Here is a 23,849-nt window from a genome sequence, read left to right on the forward strand (position 1 = left end):
ACTACAGTGCTGTAGTTGTACCATGTCCGTTTTACTGCGTTTCTACTGAAACTGCACTATTATAGCTGCATTAATACTGTATACTGCACTATTTTAATACACCAGCAATACTGCATATTTATTAATAGGAGCAACACTTCAAACATATATTTGAACATAATGATATCTAAACTCACGTTAGTCATTTTAACATATTTTAACATATTTTTTGCATAATTTGTTGAGCTGTAAAGAAAGTCACTCAGAGTGGTTTGGTGTGAAATGGTTGATTGTAAAGACCCAGATGTTCTTTACAGTGGTGTTTATAGGAACAAGGTATTAACATGAGAACAACACAAATATGGTCATTTTATTTATTACCCAAAACCACCAGTGAACCTACATTTCTTCTGAGTTTTATATGGAATGTTGATGGTAAAATAAAAGAAATCTGAAGAAAGATTATTCTGCCTCACAGCACCCCGCCACCATTAAAAACATGTTTTAGACCAAAAGCTTCTCAAAACTATCATGTATAATTCCTCAGACATCAGGCAGTGAATTCATAACCATTTCATGTAGTAACTTTCTGTGAGGGAGCTTTTAGAGGTGGACGTCTGGTTCCCATCACCACCACTGTGTGCAATTCTGACTCGGTAAGTTTCTCCAGAACAGAGTGTTTCACACCAAACCACTCTGAATGACTCTGTTTACACCATAACCACCAGTGGAATTCTCCTTTAATACACTGCATACAAGCTCAACTCTGTTTAACAACCAGTTTCCCAGACTAACAGGTTTCTACAATAATATTACAAGACAACCTTTAAGTTTAAATACCAAAGGATTCACTGAAAAACTGCAAAATATAAAAAATGTATATCACATGCATATCTTACACGCTTTAAATGTCAGTTTATAAACTACAGCTGTCCCAAGTAGTATCAAACTTTGTATGTGAAAGTGAATACACTTATGTACACCATTACTGTATACACTCTGTAACAATCCCATAGAGATGCAAGTGGAAATGAGCTTTATTGTAGTGATAATCAGTTAAACAAAGCCTACATGTAAGGCCGGTTTCCTGGACAGGGATTAAGCCTAGTCATGGACCGTTCTTTCCTTTTAATGTACAATCTCCATTTAAAACCCTGTGTTATGCATAATCCTGTTTTGCATGGCGGCTCCAACCTGAAGCAGAGCAGCACAACTGTAAACACGTCAGAGTTAGAGCGAATAAATGATCAAAAGGTGTGGTTAGGCGTGGTGCAGGAACAGCCAATCAGATCACCTCCTCTCCTTCCCTTTAAGAGATGTAAGAGCACTGACAGCAGTACTGTAATATTTTCCTAGCAGGGTAAGATCACGGCTTTTTTTGCAAAACAAAATTTTTTATTTTATGACTAGATAAAAACTGCAGAGTCTATTATTTATAGGCTTGAATTATCCTTTACTTACATGAAACATATTTACATCTATAATAATTACGAAGAACAAATTATTGTTATTATTTTCATTATTATTTAGAAGAATAAATGAATAAAATAAAATGTAAATGAATAATTAAAACTTTTAATAAATAACATTAGATAAACTAAAAACATATATGTTGAATAGCACTATAATTCATCAAGTAGCCTAAAATAGTCAAGAAACAAATGTTTTCAGCAAACAGCAGAGTTGAGTTTTAATCACTTTAATAATACAGGGTTCAGTGATGTGTGTCGTGTGTGCAGCCCCAGCATCAGGCAACACAGCACTTGGTGCACAGCTGCTCTGTTTGCCAATAGCGCAACGCACACAAAACGACTGAATTAAGGAGTGTCTGCAGGCTTTGTATGGGCTTCATATTCAGAATGTGCTCTGTGTTATTGAAGACCAGTTCAGACAGATTACCTTATGCTGGGATCAGACTACAGGAATTCAGCTCAATATGACATGATTTTGTTGCAGTTGACAAATTTGCAGCAACGGGCCCGAATATGAGCGTCGGATATGATGAACGTAACTTGTCATCATATCCGACACTTAAAGTGTGACATAATCAAACAGCCATGTGGCGTCTGGGACTCCCCACAACACCCCGATGAAAAGTCCAGCATGTCGAAAATGTTTGTATTTTTCTGCTTAATTTGACATCACCTACAACACATTCCTTCACATTAACCAATAGGAGGTCAGAGTGCTGTCTGGCGCGCAGATGAAAACACCGCGAAGAGAAAGATGGGAGCTGCTGTTGCAGTTATCAGGCAGAACAACGAAACAGAGGAAACATTCGTGCAGCTGTGACCTCTGCCCTTCTGAAGTTTCCTCCAGGGGGCGCTACGACGAGTAGTAAAGAAGTTGACGAGTCCAGAAAGATAAATGTTGGAGAGAAACAGCGACACGGCGTCTGTTTACGTACAGCAGACCACTAGCTAGCTACATTTAACGTTCTTGATATGTCGACACATTCGTTACCTCAAGTTCTCTCTGAAGGACAGACAGACCACACTGTCCTCTTCATGACACCAAGGAGTCCACAATCAGTTTTTTCCTTCTTTTCTTTTTTCTTCTCTTTTTTCTTTTGAGAACACAAAATCGGCAGCATCACACGACCTATGAACTTGCACAAGAACGTGAACGATGACTGGTTTGTGTCAAACTTGTAGTGTTGCCAGTTTCCTGACCAAGACACGGCACAAATTTATAACACTATGTTTGCCTAATCTGACACAGTGACCATCGTGAAAGACATTGTGTAGTCTGATCTCAGCATTATTCTCTCCTGAATACATGACTTCTGGAAAAAAAATCTTTATCTTCTACTTTCCATCTGTATCTTCCTTTTTGTCTCTGCAGTTATTGATATGCTGGCGATATACAGTAAGATTGAACTTAGGATGGCACACAAAAGGGCCCCAGATCTGTTTCCACTAAGAATCTGCTTTAGTCTTGCCCTCCTTCTGCTTTCTCTCTCATAAATACGGCTCCCTGCTCACCTGTTGTCCTTCTGTGTCCGTGCATACCCAGCCTGGGTGCAGGGCAGTGCAGAGGACCTCATTTCCCTTTAGCACCAGAGCAGCACACACTGTCTGCCTGAAAGACAGAGGCAGATCCACAGTCACTTAAGCCTTCAGTAACATGTTCCATGCAGTCAGGGACTGGTTTAGTAATTCTGGGGCCCCAGGCAAAAGACAGGAACTGGACCCCTGGATACACCTTTCTAAATTAGATGAAACCGTCTACACTGCAAAAAATAAGTCGATACTTCTAATATTTCTCATTTATAAATTGCTGTAAGAATATTAAGATTATTTAACATATTTCTTAGCATTTTGCTTAATTTTTATTAAGGGAGTTTTTCCATTGTATTGGAAGAAATTCTGCTTGTTCTAAGAAATAATGCTGGAAATAATCAAGATGGTCTGCTAATATAGTGACAATTTAGTGCAGAGTAATGCAGAAGTAAAGTACTGACTAAAGAAAGTACTTTTAAAAAACATTAAGTAAAATAATCCCACTGCAATTTGAGAAAAGTGACTGGTAACTTGAATAATGAATTCCTTGTTTAGTAATGACCCCAACACTGCAGCTATACTAAAATGAACACCAGCATTATGTACAGCCTGCTGAGCCTGTGCTGCAGGGCCATAGCTAGGATAAAAGATTTAATGAGGCCTGTTTTGCTGAAAAGTAACCATCATACAGTGAATAACACCAACTACACTAACTGTCATATTCAGTTTTAGGGATTTTTTTAATTAAATCATTGCTCCTTGTTTACCCATCCATAATTGTTATGCACTTTCTCCTTTCATTTGTTCCTTACCCATCCCTCCGTTCTTCCATAAACTGCTATTACTGTTCCATATACTAATTTACCCTCCAGTTACCCTGCAGCTACTGGAACCAAAGCACCTAGCAATGTTATGAGTGGCCCAAATAACAGAAAACAAAATATGGAGTTTGCATTTACAAGCATAATCTGTTAATTACTCTCATAAACTCTCACATTTTTATTCTAGTGTTGTTGTTATGTGTGCTGCATACCTGAACATCTCAAAAGGCCAAAGTCAAAGAGTCACAGCTCATCAGATATAAACATAATAAATCTTCTCTCCCCCTTTAACTAGTAGGAGTGTGATACTGCGTCCGAGCCTCTGAGTGTGCTAAGCTAGCTGCTACACCACTATCAGCACAGCGCTGCTTCCATGTTAAATCTCATGAGTGGAGATGAGGACACTTTTTTGTCCTTATAGGCAGCGATAGTTACAGCCATGCTGTGCAGCTCTGTGTTCTGTCTGAAACAAAGTTAGCTTTGGGAGTGCAAAGACTTTTCTTTTCCTCATATTTTTGCGTTTCTCTGCTGCACTTGGATGATTTTTCTTATTTTCCATCCTGACACCCAGAAAATCACATTGAAGAACCTTTTCTCCATAATGTAGATTTTCATAGTAGTCTGCCTTTATGCATTTGTGTCGTCACATGACAGCATGGAATAGTCCATTACAGCTATTGCTGTGCATTGAAATGAATAACATTTGAGAATTAATATATATTTCAGAACAGGTTTTTACCTGGAAATTGGAACTCTTCCATGTCCAGCCATTCACACTTAGTCTTTGAAGTTAATCCTTAAACTGACTTGAAACACAACAGAAAAAAACAGACGCAAGAACATCAGAATAACGTATGTTAAGTGTAGCCTACTATAGACACAAAGCTGTAAATGTCTCTGATGTAAAGAAGGTCTTAGGCTGGGCTTTTGTGGTGGCACTACTCCAGTGACATGTTCACCTCTTCAGCAATGATGATCTGTACAGGACAGAAAATGTGACTATATTAATATTAGCAATAACCCAGCACATTCTGCAAAATACGAAACTGAAAGACAACGATAACACTTTATATGCAGTTCTTTATGGGGGCTGTTTTTGACATACAGAGCTAAAGATACTGTGGTCTGCTGATGTAAAATAAATCAAGAGAACAGGAAACAACGCTTTTGTTGCTGTTCAAATACACAACAAACAGAATGACTGGCTCTGTTTCCAAAGTAATGTCTTCTTCAGAGTTTTAGACAATAACTCAGTTTAGTGTGGATGTATTCAAACACTCAGACTGACTGTGGCCTTTAGCCTGTGATACTGATACTCTCTAGTTTGAGCTTTACAGGGATGTGAACACTATCAGCTCCTCTCTGTACTGCTGAAATCAGACGGCGGCGCTCGCGCTTAACGGCGCTGGGTAGTCGCTAAGCAACAACTGCAGGGCCTCAGCAGACAAACCAGCTAACTTTAGCCTAGCTTAGCTAACGCTGGTGATTTTCCTGTCAGACTGACCCGGAGATGAATTAGCTGAGTATGAGTGCAGAGCTCAGCTCAGACTGCCTGGTTGAGACCCTCATTACTGCTCTCCTTTAATGCAGGGTTTAGGGTCCCCGTGTAGCGGGTAGCGGTCCTCATTCCACCCGCGGAGTCTTCGGTCTTCAGAGCTGAAATCTCAGTCAGCGGCACAGAGCACCATCATCTCAGAGCAGAGAGTAAGACAGACTCTCTGAAGAGATTTCCGTACAAACGCGATTGTGAGCCGAGTGAGAACGACTTACAGCCAACGAACCACTGAGCATGTGAATGTATAAATTCATAACCACTGCTGGCTGCAGATAATGCCTAAAACAAAAGTAATACGATTGATAAACTTTTAAAAACGTGATCTCATTCCTTATTATTATGCCTTACTAAGTCATGGCCACACATTAGGATCTCGTTCCCATGCGTTAATAAGGCGTGGCCATGCATTATTTATTATTTTTATTCATACGAGATGTCACCAGCGGGGCTCCGTAGATTTCCGTACAAATGTGATTGATAAGCTTTTAAAGCCTGGTGGGTCGGTAACGCGGTGAGTACTGCGCGTTTAACGGCTCCGAACGGTCGCGCTTCTTTAAACAGCCAAACCGAACGCTTGGAGAAAGCGCGTGCTGCTGCACTAAACCTCGAGGGGGCGGAGTCAGACTGCTCAGCTCCTCCTCTGCCGTGTTTTAATTGGTCAAAAACTCCGCCAGTCACTTTAATTTTCTTCCTTGCTTTTTGAATCTCAGCACAAAACTATAGCCTAAAATACAGTTTAAAGCAGTTTGTGGAGCTCAGCTCAAATTAAATTATAATAAAGTTCTCCAAATTAATACAAACATTAATAATGCTCGTTTCAAAAAATGCTTAAAAGTCAGAGAGCTGAACTCCGGTGTTTCAGTAATCTACATTTAATAATTGATTTATTGGATTTAGTGTATTTCAGTCCTGGAAGTGCAAATCATGAACTATTTTTATTTTGAAGTGTAACATTTGCTTTAGTTATTTACATTTATGGATGTGACATTTCCGCAGATAATAAACAAGAATGATTAAGGATCAATCAAAGTTTATGATACATTATGTTTTCTTTGATGCTACAAATGCAGTTCTGTTTCTGTGCACTGCTAAGTTCACACTCACGTTAGTTTATTTCCAGGGATTTATCAGAACTGAAAGCAGTGTAAGAGCGTGAAAAGTGAACCTGTGAAACAGACTTTAGTCAGTGAACCAGTTCGTAGAGGAGCTGGACGTCCCGCGCTTAAAGAGGAGTCCTGGTAGAACACAGTTCACCGTCCAAGCTCGCAAAATAGATGACTTTTTCTACATTATAGCTCAGTCTGTTCTGTTCTGTCGGTGAATGGAAGACTTTTAAAGACTCTTCTGATCCTCCGTAACGCGGCCGTTTGCCGACTGTGAGCCGCACAGCGACTCTGACATCACAGTGGTCAGACAGCGTGAAACAGAGCTCTATAAACGCCAACAGCGCCCCGCTCTGGGCCGGCGCCGCTGACTGACTGCGACTGTGAGCCGAGTGAGAACGACTTACAGCCAACTCCGGGCCAGAGTCGCTGGCTGTCTGGGTATAAACAACACAGACTCGCTTTGCTCTGCTTTAAGCTTCAGCTTAGCTGCTTTTCTCGCATATCTGACAGAAATCTTCCCCAAAGTAGAACAGTTTCTGGTAAAATGTCTGTCAGCGTTCCCGCTGGAGTGATTATAAATGTAAACAAGTCCATTCGCCTCTAAATTATGGATGTTGTTCTTAAATCTCTGTCTTTGTCTGTCCGTTAGCTACTCACTTTATACAGCCTCCACTCAAAGTTGTGAACAGACTCTCTTTAAATGCTGTAAAAAAGTGCGTCAAAGGTCTGATATTGCGGGTTTGGACGGGACTAAGTGTTAAGTTCGGACGGGAAGTGTTGGGGCTACATGACCCTCCAAACGGAGGTTTTTCAGAAACTCCAAACAGACAGTTATGAGAAAAAAAGAAAAAACGGCAAAGAAACCCACAAATATGAGAATTTTCTCTGTTAAAGTTATGAAAAACACTGTATTATCTTAGTTTAATGTCGTTTCAGTGTATTATGGTCCTTTTCTTCATAACAAGCTAATAGTACGCTAACGTCTCAGTAGCTAGCTAAGCTAACTTTGCCGTTCCAACAGTTACATCCTGGCGCCTCAAGAGTCGGAACTGCTGCACCATTTAAGGTGGAACAGGAAAATTCAAACAAGAAGTTGGTGAATATCTGACTTCAGCTTCACATCACTGAAGAATTAGGGGTGGGTGATAATAAATAATTAAAGGGGCTGAACTTTACCCTCCTCTGCTGTCACTGCAGGCTGGCAGGGTCGCCTACAGAGCAGCGCTGGTAGCTGTTAATGAAGTGATGCTCTTTTTATTTGAGGGTCCCATTTCAGAGGGAAGATTTCAACCACTACTCTGTAACTCAGTTCCAGGGGGCAACACTCAAAAACAAGGGGTGAAAATAAGAAATGGGACAGGGCCTAAATGTAAATACTTTATGGACCACAGGCCAAAGAACATTTGCTGGCCAGTCACTCTATAAGACTCATACCTTTTCCAAACTACTATTAATAATAAGAATAAAAATACTAACAATTTACAGACAGTGATGAAGCTTAACTGTAATACAAGAAATTATGAGTAATTTCAAATGACACAGATGATATTCAGTTACATTGCCCTGTCACTCAAGCCTGCTTCTGAGCATATTTGTGAACATGCAGCCTAGTAATCTGTTAATAATCCGAGTAATAGCTCAATCAGAATATAATACGTCCATGTAAACACCTCCATCTGAATAGGCTGGTCTGATTGAGGCCATTTGGAATACAGTTTCTATCTGACTGAACGACGTGGGTAATCCTGTAAATAATCCGTTAAATAGAAGAATAATATCTGTGTAAACGCCTGTATCTGATGACATTCCCTATCGGAAAGTTTAAGTCCGTTCTGATCATGTTCGTCGCGTCATAGTGAGAGTTTATACCGTTCAGCATGGCGGAGCAGAAACTGGTCTGCAGAGGAGACGAAGTTTATGCTCTGATCTTTAAAAGACGGCGGTGGGACGGACGTCCAGCTTATGTGTCTCAGAACACGACGTCTTCCTCTCGGCCTTCTTTAATAAGGACATGCGAAGGACGTTTTCCTGAATCTGACACCATTTTAAAGCAATTAAAAACACAAGCACTGCTCACTGCTGCTCGTCTCACTCTGACTGGACTCACGTGATACTGGTTGTCATGGTAACGTCTACACTAAGTGGTTCTCTACGCATGCGTGTAATTTTGAATCTGATTACTTGTAGTGAGCATGTAAACAGAGATTTTCATCAGATTGAATAGAGTGAGAATAAACACCTCAGTCTGGAACGAATTCAGTGAGATTGGCGAATCTTTGCATGTAAACACAGACACTGTCAGTACATTAAGGGACTCTGCCTGTTAAGACTCGTATGCCTTAAAATAGTGTACAAAACTATTAAAACATGAAACATAAACGGGAATGTTTTGTTTATTACAAAAAGTGACAAATATGCAGAATTTCTCTATGATTAGGCCACCGTTGTCACATTATAATGTCATGTGGTTGCAGTGGAGTCAGTCCTACGGAAAATAAGACAATCAAAAAGTTTTTCTCTTGGCTAATGTTGCTCTGTAGCTAAAGCTGGAAAGCCTGAATGACTTATTAGAGTTAAATGAGACATTTAGTGTGCTGTTCCTCACTCAGTGGACGAGATGGAGCCACCATTTGATGTGGAGACAAAAATGTCAGCCTATTAGTAAAAGGTCTATTGTCTAAAAGGTCTAAAAATATTGTCTATTTTTAATAATAAAGTGTTTTGCTTGCTTTATACAATATATTTGCCTGCTTTTGTACATGTACACCATACTAAGGCCTGTATGTCTGAAGAGTCAGGGTTCCCTTTAAAAACACTCAGTAGTGCAGTGTGTAAAATGCTTTTTTTTAATTGTGGTGCTGCTTTATCTGTGCTGACTTATCAGATATCAGAAAAAATAAATATGGTGACACATTGTGTATCATGTCTATAGGTCCATTCTATTCTCTCTTTCTCTCTCTCTCTCCTCTCCAGGTCAGGACTGATGGTGTGTGTGTCTGTAGGTCAGTCATGCAGTCCTGCAGTTCTGCTCTCTGTATCCTGATCTTACTGATCTCTACAGTCTCTACTGGTAAGAACTGCACTGTCACTCCTTTATCATCTTATTAAAGATTTGACTTTAATCTTTGTTTTGTAACTAGATTTTCTGGGTAAACTGGACTGGGCTGCACTGGGTCTGTGTGAGTTTATACTTAAGTTCGTGTGTAAAGTCTTTACTGAGTCCTCAGTTAAACTAATTAGTTTCAAACTGTCCTTTTACTAAATCTGGTTGCGCCACAGATCAGTAAGACGTATCTTAACCAGCACCAACTAACTGATACGCAAGTCACTTTAACACGACAACATGATCAGAACCAATCAGTCAACCTGCTGCCATGGAAACACAGCAGCAGCTGTTCTGACTTTTTCAATGGTAAAAATATCCAGTGTAGAAGAGAACGATGTGTCTGAGTTAAACTGAATAAAGCTGATGATCTACAGCCGCTGTCTGATTATTCTTTAATATTTCACTGATAAACCAATATGCAGCTTTTTAAACGCCGGTTTCTGGATAACCGACCCAGCAGCAGATCAGTTTAGCCGTTTGGGCTGCTGAGTCTCACTGAGCTGGAGCTGTGGGTGTTCAGCTTAATGAGTTTAAACCAGGCTGATGATTAGAGCTGAGAGGAAGATCAGTGTATAGTGTTTACAGCTTTTAGCTTAGTTAGCCAAAAAAGTCCTGTTTTGGGTTTCTGGTTTCTGATGGTTTCCCCAACACTTACACCTGCTGAGGGGGTGTAAATGTTCAGTAGCTACTGAGCTCAGCGTTAAACTAGTTTGTGGTGCAGCTCGTTCTGATTTAGTAAAGCACAAACCTGAACTTACTAAACACATTACAACTAGCCTACGTTTGAACTTACACACAGCTGGTGCAGCCGCCACTGGTACTGGACCTTCAGGAGGGATTTTAATGTCCCTGAACACATTTATCAGTTTGGTCATTTCTCTTTTCAGCTGTTCCTACAGTGAAGGTGAATCTTCATGACTCTGCTACTCTGTCCTGCTCTGAGAGATGCTCTGGTTTGGTCAGATGGACTGAGTTCAGTGAATCCACTGATACTCTGGCTGAGTGTAATCAGACTTCATGTAGATCAGTGAAGGAGGGATATCAGATGATCCATGATCAGTACCTGAAGGGAGATTTTTCCCTCATCATCACTGACGCTGATTTCACTAAGAGAGCCCTGTACACGTTTCAGTGTGATGGTAAAGACGTCTGTGATGTGAAGCTGCTGATTCAGCGTAAGTGTCCATCTGTTTCCTTCACTGATTGTTACTGATAGAAACTCCAGTAGTTCAGGTTCTGTGTTTTATATCTGATTTGTATTTGATAAAGTTCCTGATTGTTTTTCTCCTCAGCCTTGAACACTGCAGTTCAGATAAAACCTGGTGACGCTCTGGTGCTGAAGTTGGACATATCAGATCCAGTGGAGGTGATTTATAACAGTACAGGAGCAGCTGGACCATCCAGTGGTCAGATCTGTACAGTGGATGGACCTTCACTACAGTGTAAACCTGAATACACACAGAGAGCATCACTCACAGCTGGACTTGAGCTGAGAGCAGTGACTCCATCTGATAGTGGAGTTTATACTGTAATGGACAAGAAGAATAAAGAGGTCATTCATATCTACACAGTGACAATCGAAGGTATGATTTAGTGTGATTTTTACAGCTTGAGCACTGTTTTACTGAGAGGGTTCTACTGGTGCTGGTATAAGAGAGGCAGCAGTAGTTATTAGTTAGGTGGAACTAAATTTAGGAAAGTAATGTTTGTTTTTGTCAGTAATTTACATTTCCAATCAGAAATCACTGTTCAGGAAAACGCTGGTCAGTGTTTCCTCTACAGTTTGTTCAGGCTGGGTGGTTGAACCTTTGAAGCTGTCAGTGAAATACATGTGCTTTACAGCTCATACTGGGCCTAAGAACAGTTCACATGTATTTCTATAGATGTATAAAATTAGTGTTAATCGTTCTTTAAACGAGCACTAAACACTGTTTGGATGGTTAAGTCTATCAGAAAGCCCAATAGATCTGCTCTTGATTAGTAGGGCTTGGAGAAGCTGTTTGTTATGTCTGCAAGCATCCAGAAGGGGGAGCTCTTGATGGTGTTAACAGTTGATCAAACAGTAACATGAAACACTGCGACTGAGTTTCTGATCTTTGATTATCGTCTGTTCAGGGGTGCAACATCATATTTCAACTGGAAATTGTTAGGTGGTTTCTACGGTATCTGTTGCGGTTGCGAGGGTTTTTCTCGGATGTTGCTGGGTGGTTGCTACAGTATTCCAGGTGGTTGCTATGCTGTACCCAGTTGTTGCTGTGGTACCCAGGTGGTTGCTAGGGTGTTGTTAGGTGGTTGCTATGGTGTTCCAGGGTGTTGCTAGGTGGTTGCAGTGGTATCCCAGATGGTTGCTAGGGTATATCTAACTGGTTGCTCTGGTGACTGATGGCCACGTGTTGCTAGGTGGTTGCTGTGGTGTGCCAAGTGTTGCTATGGTGTTGCTAAGCGGTTGCTATGATATCTTAGGTGGTTGCTATGATGTCCCAGGTGGTTTCGAGGATGTTACTAAACAGTTGTTATGGTAACCCACATGGATGCTAGGATGTTGCTAGTGTATTTGTATCATAGTGACATAAGAGGGGTGCAGAAACTTTTTTCACATTGTTCCTCAATTCATTCAGATGGGAAAAATTAATAATTTAACAATAAACATAAAAAACTGTTTGATCAAAAAGCACATCATTCCCCATCAGACCAGTCATTCTCAAAAATGCAGGATGGATTAAAAAATCTTGTAGAAAATGAAGTGAAAGAAAATGATGAATATACAGTTGGATATCAGTAGTTTTTGTTTAGGGATAAATAAATCCTGTGATTAAAGCCGACTGTGACTAGACGATAGAGGACTAGAGCCGAATGCTACTTCTCTGGTATCATCCTCACTGTATCACACACTGATCTTATAGCAGTGATTGGATCTGAATTTGGTGCAGTTACATTTGAAAATTGACTGAGAACTTTTTCCTCAACAGAAATGAGAGAATAACATAATGTCTGTATATATACCTCATGTCTGTTCATCATCCAAGCTGGATGGCTTGTGAGTTTGACCAGATCTTGTAGTATGTTAGATTCTCTATGTAGCTCAGCCTCTCCAGTGCTTCATATTCATTAAACCATTTAAAGCATATCAGTCATTACAATGACATCACAGTGCAGGACTCAGTTTCATTTAGTGAAATATAACTTCAATAATACTCTCCCCATCATTATTATTAGTGTTTCAAAATGGGCATAATTTACAATGTTGTTCATTATTGCTTCATAAAGGAGATGCTAAACTGTCCAGAGGATGATGAATCAGATCCTAAATCAGTGCTTTCTGCTGAACTGTGTTTATCTCCAGTTTGAGGTCTTGCATTGTGATGATGTTTTTATCAGGTGATGATTCTGAAGCACAGAGACAGATTGATGAGCCTCGATTCCGCCTCAGTGCTGTATCTGGTACGCTTTACACTTCAGCCTGTAGAGATCCTTCTGTACTGATTACACTGGGACTCAGAATGAGCTGCAGTAGAGCTGGATTATTACAGAGTGTGAACTGTGTTTGTATCAGGAATCTGACAGTGTGTATAAAGTGATCTACATGTTCTGTGTTTGTTTTGTAGATGACCAGCCCTGCAGAGACCAGAGAGCCGCTGTGCCAGTGTGGCTGTCTGTCCTCTCCCTCACTGTGTGTGGGGTATTATTGTTGGTGATTGGGTGGATGTGGAGAAAAATTCAGCAGAGAAACAGATGATGAGCCTGTGAGCCCCACTAATAAGCAGTAACAGAGGAGAGATCATTCCCAGTCTCTGTTTCTCTTTTGTTCGCTCCCTTTTTCTTCTTTGTGTCTGTGGGTACATATCCAGTTCTGTCTGAACGATGTGAAAGGCAGGGTAGTAGCAGCTCTGTTTGGCCTCCCCTTTCTGTTCAATCTAAAACTGAACGCATGGTATAAAGTCTCTGACGCTGTTGTTGCTCCTGTTGAGTTAAAAGACAGAACAGAATCACAGTTACAGCAGGATGATGCATATCAGGCTGATACGTGTTGGCTGGCTACATAAACGATTAATCAACAGAAAAAGATGAGTTAGTTCAGTTTCAGTTCAGATCAGTTTAATCGAGTCTACTTAAGATGAGAATTTATTTAACTTTTATTTGAAATCTACAACTGATTGACGGGCAGGGTTGGGGTAGATACTGAAAAATTAGTAGTTAGCTACTTTCACAAGATTTGTAGCAGCTACAATTTAGCTACTTTTCCAGAAAAAGTAGTGGCTACTTTTTGAAAAGTAGTGTTCCAGAAAGAAACATACAACTGAAAAGCTGCAAATATACAAAAAAAAATCACTAAAAAGTGAGTTTAAGTGTTACCAGCAGTTAAACTTACACAACCAAAGGTGATCTCCAACACAATTTAGACTAAATAACTAAATTTACTACTACAGCTCTTAGGTACAAAAATGTGTAGTTCCTTATAAAAAGTAGCGTGATACTTAGCTCCTCCCCCATCCCTGTTGACGGGTTCATTTGCATTCGGTGTTGTAGACAAACACGCCCCTCAAAGGGCGAACAACTCGCGAAGCTGAAATCGAAGGAAGTGGGGGCGAATTCTGCATCCCATGACCTTATTACAAAAACTCTTATTAATCTCCATCAGATTATTAATCTCTGTTAGATTATTAATCTCCATCAGATTATTAATCTTTTCAGCTTTTCAGTATTCACAGTATTACATTGAGTGTATTTCCTGCTTTTTAACATATGAGAGAGATCAGTTTAATCAAAACTAAACTGTAAACAAAACTGTAAATAGAAACCCAGAAAAAGCAGCTGTAGTTCACACAGGCTTCCTGAAGACACAGTATACAGTATATTTATAGTTTCTTTCCAACACAAATATTGCAAAACACTCAGTTCAGAGTGGACGCCGATGTGCACATATCCAGAATGAAGGGATTTCACTGCAGAATGTTAAATTCAGCCAAATTATGAAGGAGTTCAGAGTGGATCAGAAATCTTTAGTTAAAACTGTCCACTAGAGGACAGCAGAGAGTCAAACACACTGAAAAAACTGTACAGTTTCATTTTAATATAATTATTTAAATAAAATAATAAATATAATCATATTCCTGAACGGTTTGGGTTTCTTCAGTAGTCTAACTCAGTGCTGCTCAGGAATGTGGGCGTTTTCATTTTTACAGTCTGCTCAGGATCATTCAGAGTGTTTATACTGTTACTTTGTGCCTCTGGAAAGACGTGTTGGTCTCAGAAATCCTAATGCTGACCCTCAAGTGGATTATTAGTGAGCATATTTACGCATTTTTCTATGCAAATCAGTCATATAAGGGAAAGCGCAGCCCAGTCTAATGCGTATCTGTACATATTTAGAAAGCAGCCCTCGTCTGGTTTAAAGAACTGAGTTGTTTGAGTTGAACAGAATTGTGCTGAATTGTGTTTCCACTGATTTAGCAGACATTTTAGTGACTGTTACAACTCGCCCCCCAGTCTGTTACGGGTAACCCTGACTACAATGGACGTACTAACACTGACACAGCTGTCTGCTTTCAACTGAATTGAACTGAAAACAAAGCTGTCTTTATTTGTAGCAGTGATGTGTACACTGACTGCTTATAACACTGCATTATAAACAATATTAATTACAAAAATAATATGAATTTTATTAAACAATATGTAATAATATATAATCTTGTGTTTTTAAAGTGATTTATTGAAGAACAAGGCTGCGCTCTCTCTGTCCTGTCTCTGTTTTGCACATAGAAAAGTTTTCTGCCATGTTTATACTGTGTAAAATCTGCACATGATAAAAGTGTCCCTGGGGTGGCCCAATATTTTTGTTATGATTTATGTACAAAATAAAGCCTTTCAGTTTGTACTGTTTTAAATGTGAAGTCTGCTGGTCTTTATTTCATACATTTCACTCTAAAACTGTTCACATGTGGACCTTACAGTGATACTCACCCGATAGCAGCACACAGAAAGGGAAACGTTGCCATAGTGACAGCAACATTACAGCTGTATTGATTATTTGAGGTTAAAAGATCAGGAAGACGCTCTGTTCTCTTTATTTTTTTGTTGTAGAATATTAAAAAACAGGAAAGCAAGACTTTAATTAAGAGTTCAATTCAGAGTGTCAGAAGAGGAAAAGCACTAAATCTCTACTGAGCTGCGTCCCATCAGGTGAGTATATTAACTTTGTTCTTAGGACTACACCCCTGTTCTGTCCATCTGAAACCATCTAAAACTAGACTAAAATTAGACTAAAACTAGGCTGAGGAGGTGATACTGCACTCAGTGGACTAATGCAACAGCTAATGATGGGAAGAAGAAGCGATTGATTGATCATTTTCCTGATTCGAAGCCCTGAAGCTCTGAAAATAGAGAGCACAGCGACATCCGGTGGACTGCAGACATTACAGCAGACATATTCTCCAGACGGTGGAACAAGCACAGCGCCTCTCTGATATCATTCATAACTGATTCATAATTTCTGATATGTGCACGAGAACACGGTGTGTTCATTTTCATCTTCTTGATGTTGACCTCGTAGGTTGTAAGCCAATCATATCAGACCTCATGAGTTGTAAGCCAATCATATCAGACCTCTTGGGTTGTAAGCCAATCATATCAGACCTGGGGGGTCTCTGGTGGCTGTTTCTCTGAAAACTATGGTACCTGCTGAGGCTGTGACAGGGTTCTAGCTAAAAGCTCACTAAAATAAACATTAGACCCTTAAAATCTGTGTCTCGAGCTCGGATTAAGGTCCTCCGTCTGAGATAACTAAGCTGAATCATTACTGAACATCACTAAACTGGAACAAACAGAATAAACTGTGTTTTCTCCGCGTATTAAACTCTGCGCTCTGTGCCGCTCTTCAGCTGCATCGCTGATACGCATGCGCACACGTTGCTAGGTAACAGACAAAAGCAGCCGAGCAGGAAAGCAAACGAAACTGAAAGTTGACTCTCCGTTTAAAGGGACTGATAATGAGATAATATCTGAGTAATAATCAGACTGATTTCTTTATTTTGTCACCTGTCGCGCTCGGACGACACTATAAGTCACCGTTTACTGTATTTCCTGTGTTTATAACCGTTAGTAACGGAAGGTATTACACAGTTTAGCTCGACACTCAGCTGGGTGAGACCAGCAGGGGTTCTGATGAGACCTGAGCGCGAGTTTACAGGCAGAGCTCTACATTAAACTGTAGGTGGGATATTTTCATGGACTAAATCACACGAAGAAGAGGTCAGCTTCTTGTTCAGATTCCCCGTTCCACCTTAAATGGCGCAGCAGGTCCATTCTGGTATACATAATAATGTTACTGAGAGCTGTAATTTACTGTTCATATTACATTCTTCACAAATCTGTTAACAGAACATCATATAGAATTAATCTTTGGCCATTTTCTGCTGTATTTTTAGCCATTTTCATTATTATATGTGGCTGTGTGATATTAACTCGCTATAACATCATTATTACTGTAATACGTACAGTCAATGTAGTAATGCTTCAGGTTATATTTAATGTTATATTTTACACAATATAATATAATAAATCAGTATATATAATGGATGACAATACATGAAGAAATAACTCCAAACGAATTAATTTCTTTTTTCAGTATATAATCTGGTCTCGGTCTTGACTCAGACTCGATTACCAAAAGTCTTGGTCTTGATTCAAAATCGATGTGTTCTGGTCTCTGTTTTGACTCGGATCTAGCGGTCTGGACTACAGACTTCTGTTCACAGCAACATTACATTAATGCCAGTGTTGATCATAATGCAGCTTCACATCCCTCTCAGTTCCTCAATCTGTAGAGGTGCTGATGAATCTTCTTTAAGAGGCAGCTCTGCTTAAGGCCAGACAGGTGAACTGAGTTCAAATAAAAAAAACTGTTGTAAATCTGAATTTAATAAAAATAAAGTGTTACTAAACACAGACGAGGAGAGCGAGACCTTTACCTTTTCTCACTCTGTAGATTTTTAATATTCAATTTCTTCCTGTTTTCAATGGGGATTATTAACACTTAATGATTTCATTGTTTTTATTTCATTCATTACATAAAGATAAGGATGATCTTTATGTTTGAATGTCTAATAAACCACCCTAACATCATCACTTACAGTATGACCCTGACAGATTCTACTATAGCTGCAGTTAACATGGACTACAGGCTGCAGATGCTTCAAATCTTCAGATTCCATTAATCAAACACCGACTCTAAGTCTGATAATAATAATGTTAAAGGCTTAATAAACAATCACTGTACAGTACAAAGCAGGGTTAACAGTTTGTGGCAGGACTGACAGAGACTTTTCTACTCTGTGTAAGAGAAATGTGGGAATAGGTGTGGAAATGTGGGAATGAGTGCAGAAATGTGGGAATGGAATTCACTGGAAAGGCAGGAATGCTGTTCTCGTGAATGTCCACTAGATGGCAGTATAACGCTATAAATGACAGGCATGACGGTCTAACACAGGGGTCACCAGTCTTCTCCTCAAAGGGCCGGTGTAGCTGCAGGTGTTCATTCCAAACAGGCTGGAGTTCACCTGATTGTACTTCTTTAATCAGCTGGTTGAGGTATTAACAGTTTAAAGGGCTCATAAATAATAATAATAATGTAAGTGAATCAAATTAGAATTATGGATTTGCACATGCAGCCACACAGCTGATAACTGGATACAGTTTACTACAAACACTCACTGTAAACTGACTGTTAAATACTTTGTGTTTTGTTTCACATTTTGTTTATTATTCCTTTAGTTAATTATGTACATATGATAGACACATTGTTTAGAGATCATATCAATATCATAAGAGTAGTGTTAATGTAATATGTTAGAGTAAAGGCTGGAATGGTGGTTTATACTCCCTCTTTTAATTTCTGGGATTTAAATAGTTACATATCCCCCAACTCATGTATTACCTACAGTGAGCAGAAAAAAAGTGACATTGTTTACCTTTTTGACCATTTAATTATGTAGAAATTTTGAAAAATCTGTGGAATTCCCCTTTAAGCGCTCAATGTATGACTCAAGACATATAGTAACTACTCTGTACAACAACGTGATCAGAAAAGCGTCTCTGAATGCACAACACATCTAACCGTGAGGTGGATGGGCTACAACAGTGGAAGACCATGGTCAGATTCTCCTCCTGTCAGCCAAGAACAGGAATCTGGGGCTGCAGTGGACACAGTCTCACTAAAACTGGACAGCTGAAGATTGGAAAAATGTGGCCTGGTCTGATGAATCTACATTTCTGTTCCAGAGTGAAGATGGTCAAGATTTGGCCTAAACAGCATGACTCCATGGACCCAACATGCCAGAGAGAGAGAGAGAGAGAGAGAGAGAGAGAGAGAGAGAGAGAGAGATACAGAGAGAGAGACTGTAAATGATCTCTCAGGCTTGTTTCTGGTTCGTACGGGGGGGGGGTCCAGCATCGTAATAGAACATTTTAGAACCAGGACAAACGTCAGGAAGCAGCACTGCGAGTTATCAGTCACACTTCACTGTCCCGACCATTTCAGCTAAAGCTGTTCACTGAAGAAACACCAGGGAATCATGGGATAATACACTTTATTTCATACAGAGGAGTATAACAGTAATAAATAGCAGATAAATAAAAGCCATAAAAAGCTCTCATACCTTTAAAAACACTTCACACTCAGCACTTTCACAAAGAAAGAATAAAACCCTGCAGAAACAGCAGCACCAGTGCATTCTGGAAACATTCATCAACACGGACAGAAAGAAATGATGACCATTTATCTTCTTCATATTCAGAATTCAGCTCATCTCCATGGTGACCACTTTCACAACCTGCAACATCATATATTCACTATTTATAAAATCCCAAACATATGTCTATCATATATGTCTATTACACACATCTATTACATGTCTATTATGGGACATAAAAATAAGTAAACAAGTGAATTTCAGGGTCATTTTTATTGATTTAAAGTCATTCCCTATGATGAGGGTCATTTCGCTGGCTGGTATTCCCTCATGTCAGGGGAACACTCTTTTCCACATTCTCAGTTTGATTCATGCGTGAGGAGTCTCGTCTTCTGAGCCTCTGGACACATCTGTCCATCAGATAAAGCCCCCTCGGCACAGCATAGAACCCCAGAATCACACCAAGAACCAGCGCTCCAATCCCAAATCCCAGTGCTCCGATTTTCAATCCCTTCTGAAATCCATCACTGTTTCCCTTCTGATATTCATCCTTCCAGATCCAGTTCTGCTGAACATCTGAAGACAACAGACAAAACAGATGAGGCAGAGCACAGTGGACAAACAGCAAGAACATCTTTTTAAGCCCACCAGAAAAGCACTTACCTTTAACAGTGACCGACACTGTCCGTATGAGGGCCGCTCCATCCTTGACCTCTCGCACCGTGTAGACTCCAGAGTCAGCAGACACCACGTCTCTCAGCACCATGGAGTTACCACACACTGACACTCTGTCTTCATACCCCGCATTACAGAGCACGGAACGTCCATCCACAGTGCACATCTGGACAGGGGTTACAGATCCTCCATCAGTCCGGGAGAACGTTAGAGTCACTGGATGGAACGTGAACAGATCCAAGGTGAGGGGATCTCCAGCTGGTACTTCAACAGAAGAGCTGTGAGCTGCAGGAGAGACAAGCAGAGATCTTTGTAATTCCAGTCGTACCAGCACCAAACTACCATAACACTACTGTATCATACACTGTCATACAGGAGTTTAATGCTCTGAAACACTCACGCTTGGGCTGGAGGTTCTGGAAGCAGATCACTTCTCCGCTACATTTGGTGTGATAAAATCCTCTGGTGGTGTAATTAACCTGAGGAACGGTGAGGCTACTCTGGTCCAGGTGTCTCTCACAGCTGAACTCCGACTCTTCTTTAACTCCACATTCGGCCACTTTCAGTCCACTCCTCTCCCAGGTTTCCACCCCTGAACAGGGCTGTGAACAGTACAGAGTGGCCGGGTCATTCAGATCCCTCCATGTGGTTTCGATGAAGTTAGCCAGTGTCTGCTGACCTGCTGAAGAAGAACAAGTGTTTACAGTTATAGACAAACTGTGCATCACGGTCAGAGAGTGTAGATACAGTGGAAGTGTTTCTAGCTTAATAGCCTTTAATCTCAGTCTATGTTCCATATATTTACTCTCTAAAGATGAAGATGTGGAAGCAGCTCCAGTGAAGCTGAGTCCAGTCTCAGTAAGTCAGTGAGGCTGTTTAATGAAAGTGTGCAGTGTGAGCAGTGAGGACTCTCACCTGATAGGACTGCAGTCAGGACTGTTAGGACCCAGAAGCTGAAGAGCTGCATGGCTGAGCAGACGGTGGAGACTCAACACAGCCTGCAGGTGGAAACACAGCAACAAACACTGTTAATGACACAAAACTCACCATCTGAAAACATTACAGAGCATATAAGATACATTTCTATACTCTAACTGGTGTTTTCAGCTCTTCAGATCTCTCAGCTCTCTGTTCCTACATGGACTTCACCTGTCTTTGTGTTTCTACATGATCTGTCAGTGAACTACAGTGGTGAGTAAAGAGGGTCTGTTCAGTCTCGTGCTTTACATTTTTTAGCATTAATATTCATCGTGTACTTACAGTTTGTTCTGTAGCAGTCAGATGGTGGAGGCTGTAGGAGGTTCTAGAGTTCGGCTCCGGCAGGTTCTGATGCTTTTTCTTTGGTTTTATTCCAGAAACGAACGTTGTCAGACGGAGATCCTGTTCTGCAGACAGTGAAGACAAACCGCAGCTGATCCACATGAGAAGTGTCTGCACTGCTGGGGGGAAGGAGCCTTTATGCTGGCGGAGGACCGGGCTGTTGCGACCAGGGTCGATCCGTTGCGACCCGGGTCGATCGGTCGCGACCCGGGTCGCAACGGATCGACCCTGGTCGCAACAGCCCGGTCGACCCTGGTCGCAACAGCCCGGTCCTCCGCCAGTAAAAAGCTGTAGGGCGGCCCGATGTTCGGAGAGCCGCGCTGTTGGCAGGGCGGAGCAAAGCCCGGAGAGATCCTGTTCTGCAGGTAGTGAAGATAAACCGCAGATAAATTTCACTCTGTTCGAAGGCGGAGCCAAATTTCTAGGACTGCGCTGTTCGGAGGGACCCAGATGGATGTGTTCAGTCTGAACATATCTGGTTTTATTTTAAGAGAAAAATTCATAATCATAAATATATGAAAATATATTGAAATGAAAATATACACACTGCTTCTCTTCAGTCAGTTCACACTGTGCTCTCCCTGCAGGCACAGGACGTCATTTTGCCGTCAGACAGACGTTGGCCTCCAACGTTGGACAGACGTTGAATTTTGGTTGAAAATGAAAATCGGGCTGACGCCAAAACCCAACGTTGGCTTGACGTCAAACCTCCGACGTTGGACTGACATTGAATTTTAGTTGAAAATGAAAATCGGGCTGACGCCAAAACCCAACGTTGGCTTGACGTCAATCCCCGACGTTGGACAGACGTTGAATTTTGGTTGAAAATGAAAATGGGGCTGACGCCAAAACCCAACATTGGCTTGACGTCAACTCCTGACGTTGGACTGGCGTTGAATTTTAGTTGAAAATGAAAATCGGGCTGACGCCAAAACCCAACGTTGGCTTGACGTCAACCCTCCGACGTTGGACAGACATTGAATTTTAGTTGAAAATGAAAATCGGGCTGACGCCAAAACCCAACGTTGGCCTGACGTCAATCCCCGACGTTGGACTGACGTTGAATTTTAGTTGAAAATGAAAATTGGGCTGACGCCAAAACCCAACGTTGGCTTGACGTCAACCCTCCGGCGTTGGACAGACGTTGAATTTTAGTTGAAAATGAAAATGGGGCAGACGCCAAAACCCAACGTTGGCTTGACGTCAACTCCCGACGTTGGACAGACGTTGAATTTTGGTTGAAAATGAAAATCGGGCTGACGTCAAAACCCAACGTTGGCTTGATGTCAACCCTCCGACGTTGGACTGATGTTGAAGTTTAGTTGAAAATGAAAATCGGACTTACGTCAAAACCCGATGTTGGCTTGACATCAACCCTCCGACATTGGACTGACGTTGAATTTTAGTTGAAAATGAAAATGGGGCTGACGCCAAAACCCAGCGTTGGCTGTGCATCAATCCCTGACGTTGGACTGACGTTGAATTTTAGTTGAAAATGAAAATCGGGCTGACGTCAAAACCCAACGTTGGCTTGACGTCAACCATCCGACGTTGGACTGGCGTTGAATTTTAGTTGAAAATGAAAATGGGGCTGATGCCAAAACCCAACGTCGGCTTGACGTCAACCCTCCGATGTTGGACAGAGGTTGAATTTTGGTTGCAAATGAAAATCAGGCTGATGTCAAAACCCAGCGTTGGCTGTGCATCAACCTCCAACGTCCAAGCAACGACTCCTCAAACACGTCTTATTTAAGCTGTTCGGACTGACATCAAAACCCAACGTTCTTCAGCGACTTGAATTCAACCTAATTTCAAGCATGAATTCATGCTTACATATTATATTCATTATATCATATATTCATAATTGTTCTCAAAATAAGACAGCTGACAAAAAAGTACCAATGAAACATTTGCTTATTTATTTTAGTAAGACAACTAAAAACTACATTTTTCAAAGAGACAGAAAAACATAGTTAAATTGGATAAATATTGTGCTCCTAACTGTTTTGGATTGGACGTGTAGCCTCCACTGCCAAACTGTCCAGGAGCTTGTTAAAGGTGGTCTGCCACGGCACAGGAAATATGTTCTGATCCTTGCTGTACCACTTTTTGACAGAAGCTGCAATGACAAAGAAAAATTCAGTCTTTATCTAATGACGATTACAGACTACAATCAGAGGAGCCGATTTATGTAATGAACCATGACATAGGGTGCAGGTAAGTAATTTGCCTAAGATAGGGCTGCTTATATGCAATGCAGAAAATTAGGATTATTAATGGCCTATTAAGATGGTGCTCGTACCTACACACTCAAATGCTCTTAAAGTTGAATTGGAAATCAAAACAAAATTTTTTTTTTCTTAACGTGATATATTTCCGAGTGAAACAGACTACTTGGGTGGGAAATAACTGTGGTGAAACTGTTGTCATTTCTGAAATATGATTCATTAACTGCTGAAAGCTTTATTTTAAGGGTTTTTTTACTTTCAAATACATAGATGAGGCGAAATGCTAGGTAGCAGGCTAGCCTGTTAGCATCCATTTTGCTCTTGCTTTTGTTAGACTTTCATGACAAAAGCAAAAGAAAATAGCTTGACAT

At 40.7% G+C, this 23,849-nt stretch overlaps 2 protein-coding genes across 2 annotated transcripts; one reads left to right on the forward strand and one right to left on the reverse strand.

The window, feature by feature from the left end:
- The first annotated feature begins 9,430 nt into the window (after positions 1-9,430).
- Positions 9,431-15,454, forward strand: LOC118800484. Its single transcript, XM_036560733.1, has 4 exons — positions 9,431-9,533; positions 10,457-10,744; positions 10,862-11,152; positions 13,175-15,454. Exons 1-4 carry the CDS (start codon positions 9,473-9,475, stop codon positions 13,303-13,305), a joined length of 771 nt encoding a protein of 256 aa, XP_036416626.1. The 5' UTR covers positions 9,431-9,472; the 3' UTR covers positions 13,306-15,454.
- Positions 15,455-19,583: 4,129 nt separating this feature from the next.
- On the reverse strand, positions 19,584-21,374 carry LOC118800477. The gene is made up of 5 exons (XM_036560724.1): positions 21,191-21,374; positions 20,846-20,928; positions 20,331-20,609; positions 19,919-20,215; positions 19,584-19,831 (listed from the first exon to the last, which is right to left on the reverse strand). The coding sequence occupies exons 2-5, from the start codon at positions 20,895-20,897 to the stop codon at positions 19,584-19,586; spliced, it is 876 nt and encodes a 291-aa protein (XP_036416617.1). The 5' UTR covers positions 20,898-20,928; positions 21,191-21,374.
- Positions 21,375-23,849: the final 2,475 nt, after the last annotated feature.

This window comes from Colossoma macropomum, unplaced genomic scaffold (genome assembly GCF_904425465.1).
Source record: "Colossoma macropomum unplaced genomic scaffold, Colossoma_macropomum, whole genome shotgun sequence".
NCBI classification, from domain to species: Eukaryota; Metazoa; Chordata; class Actinopteri; order Characiformes; family Serrasalmidae; genus Colossoma; species Colossoma macropomum.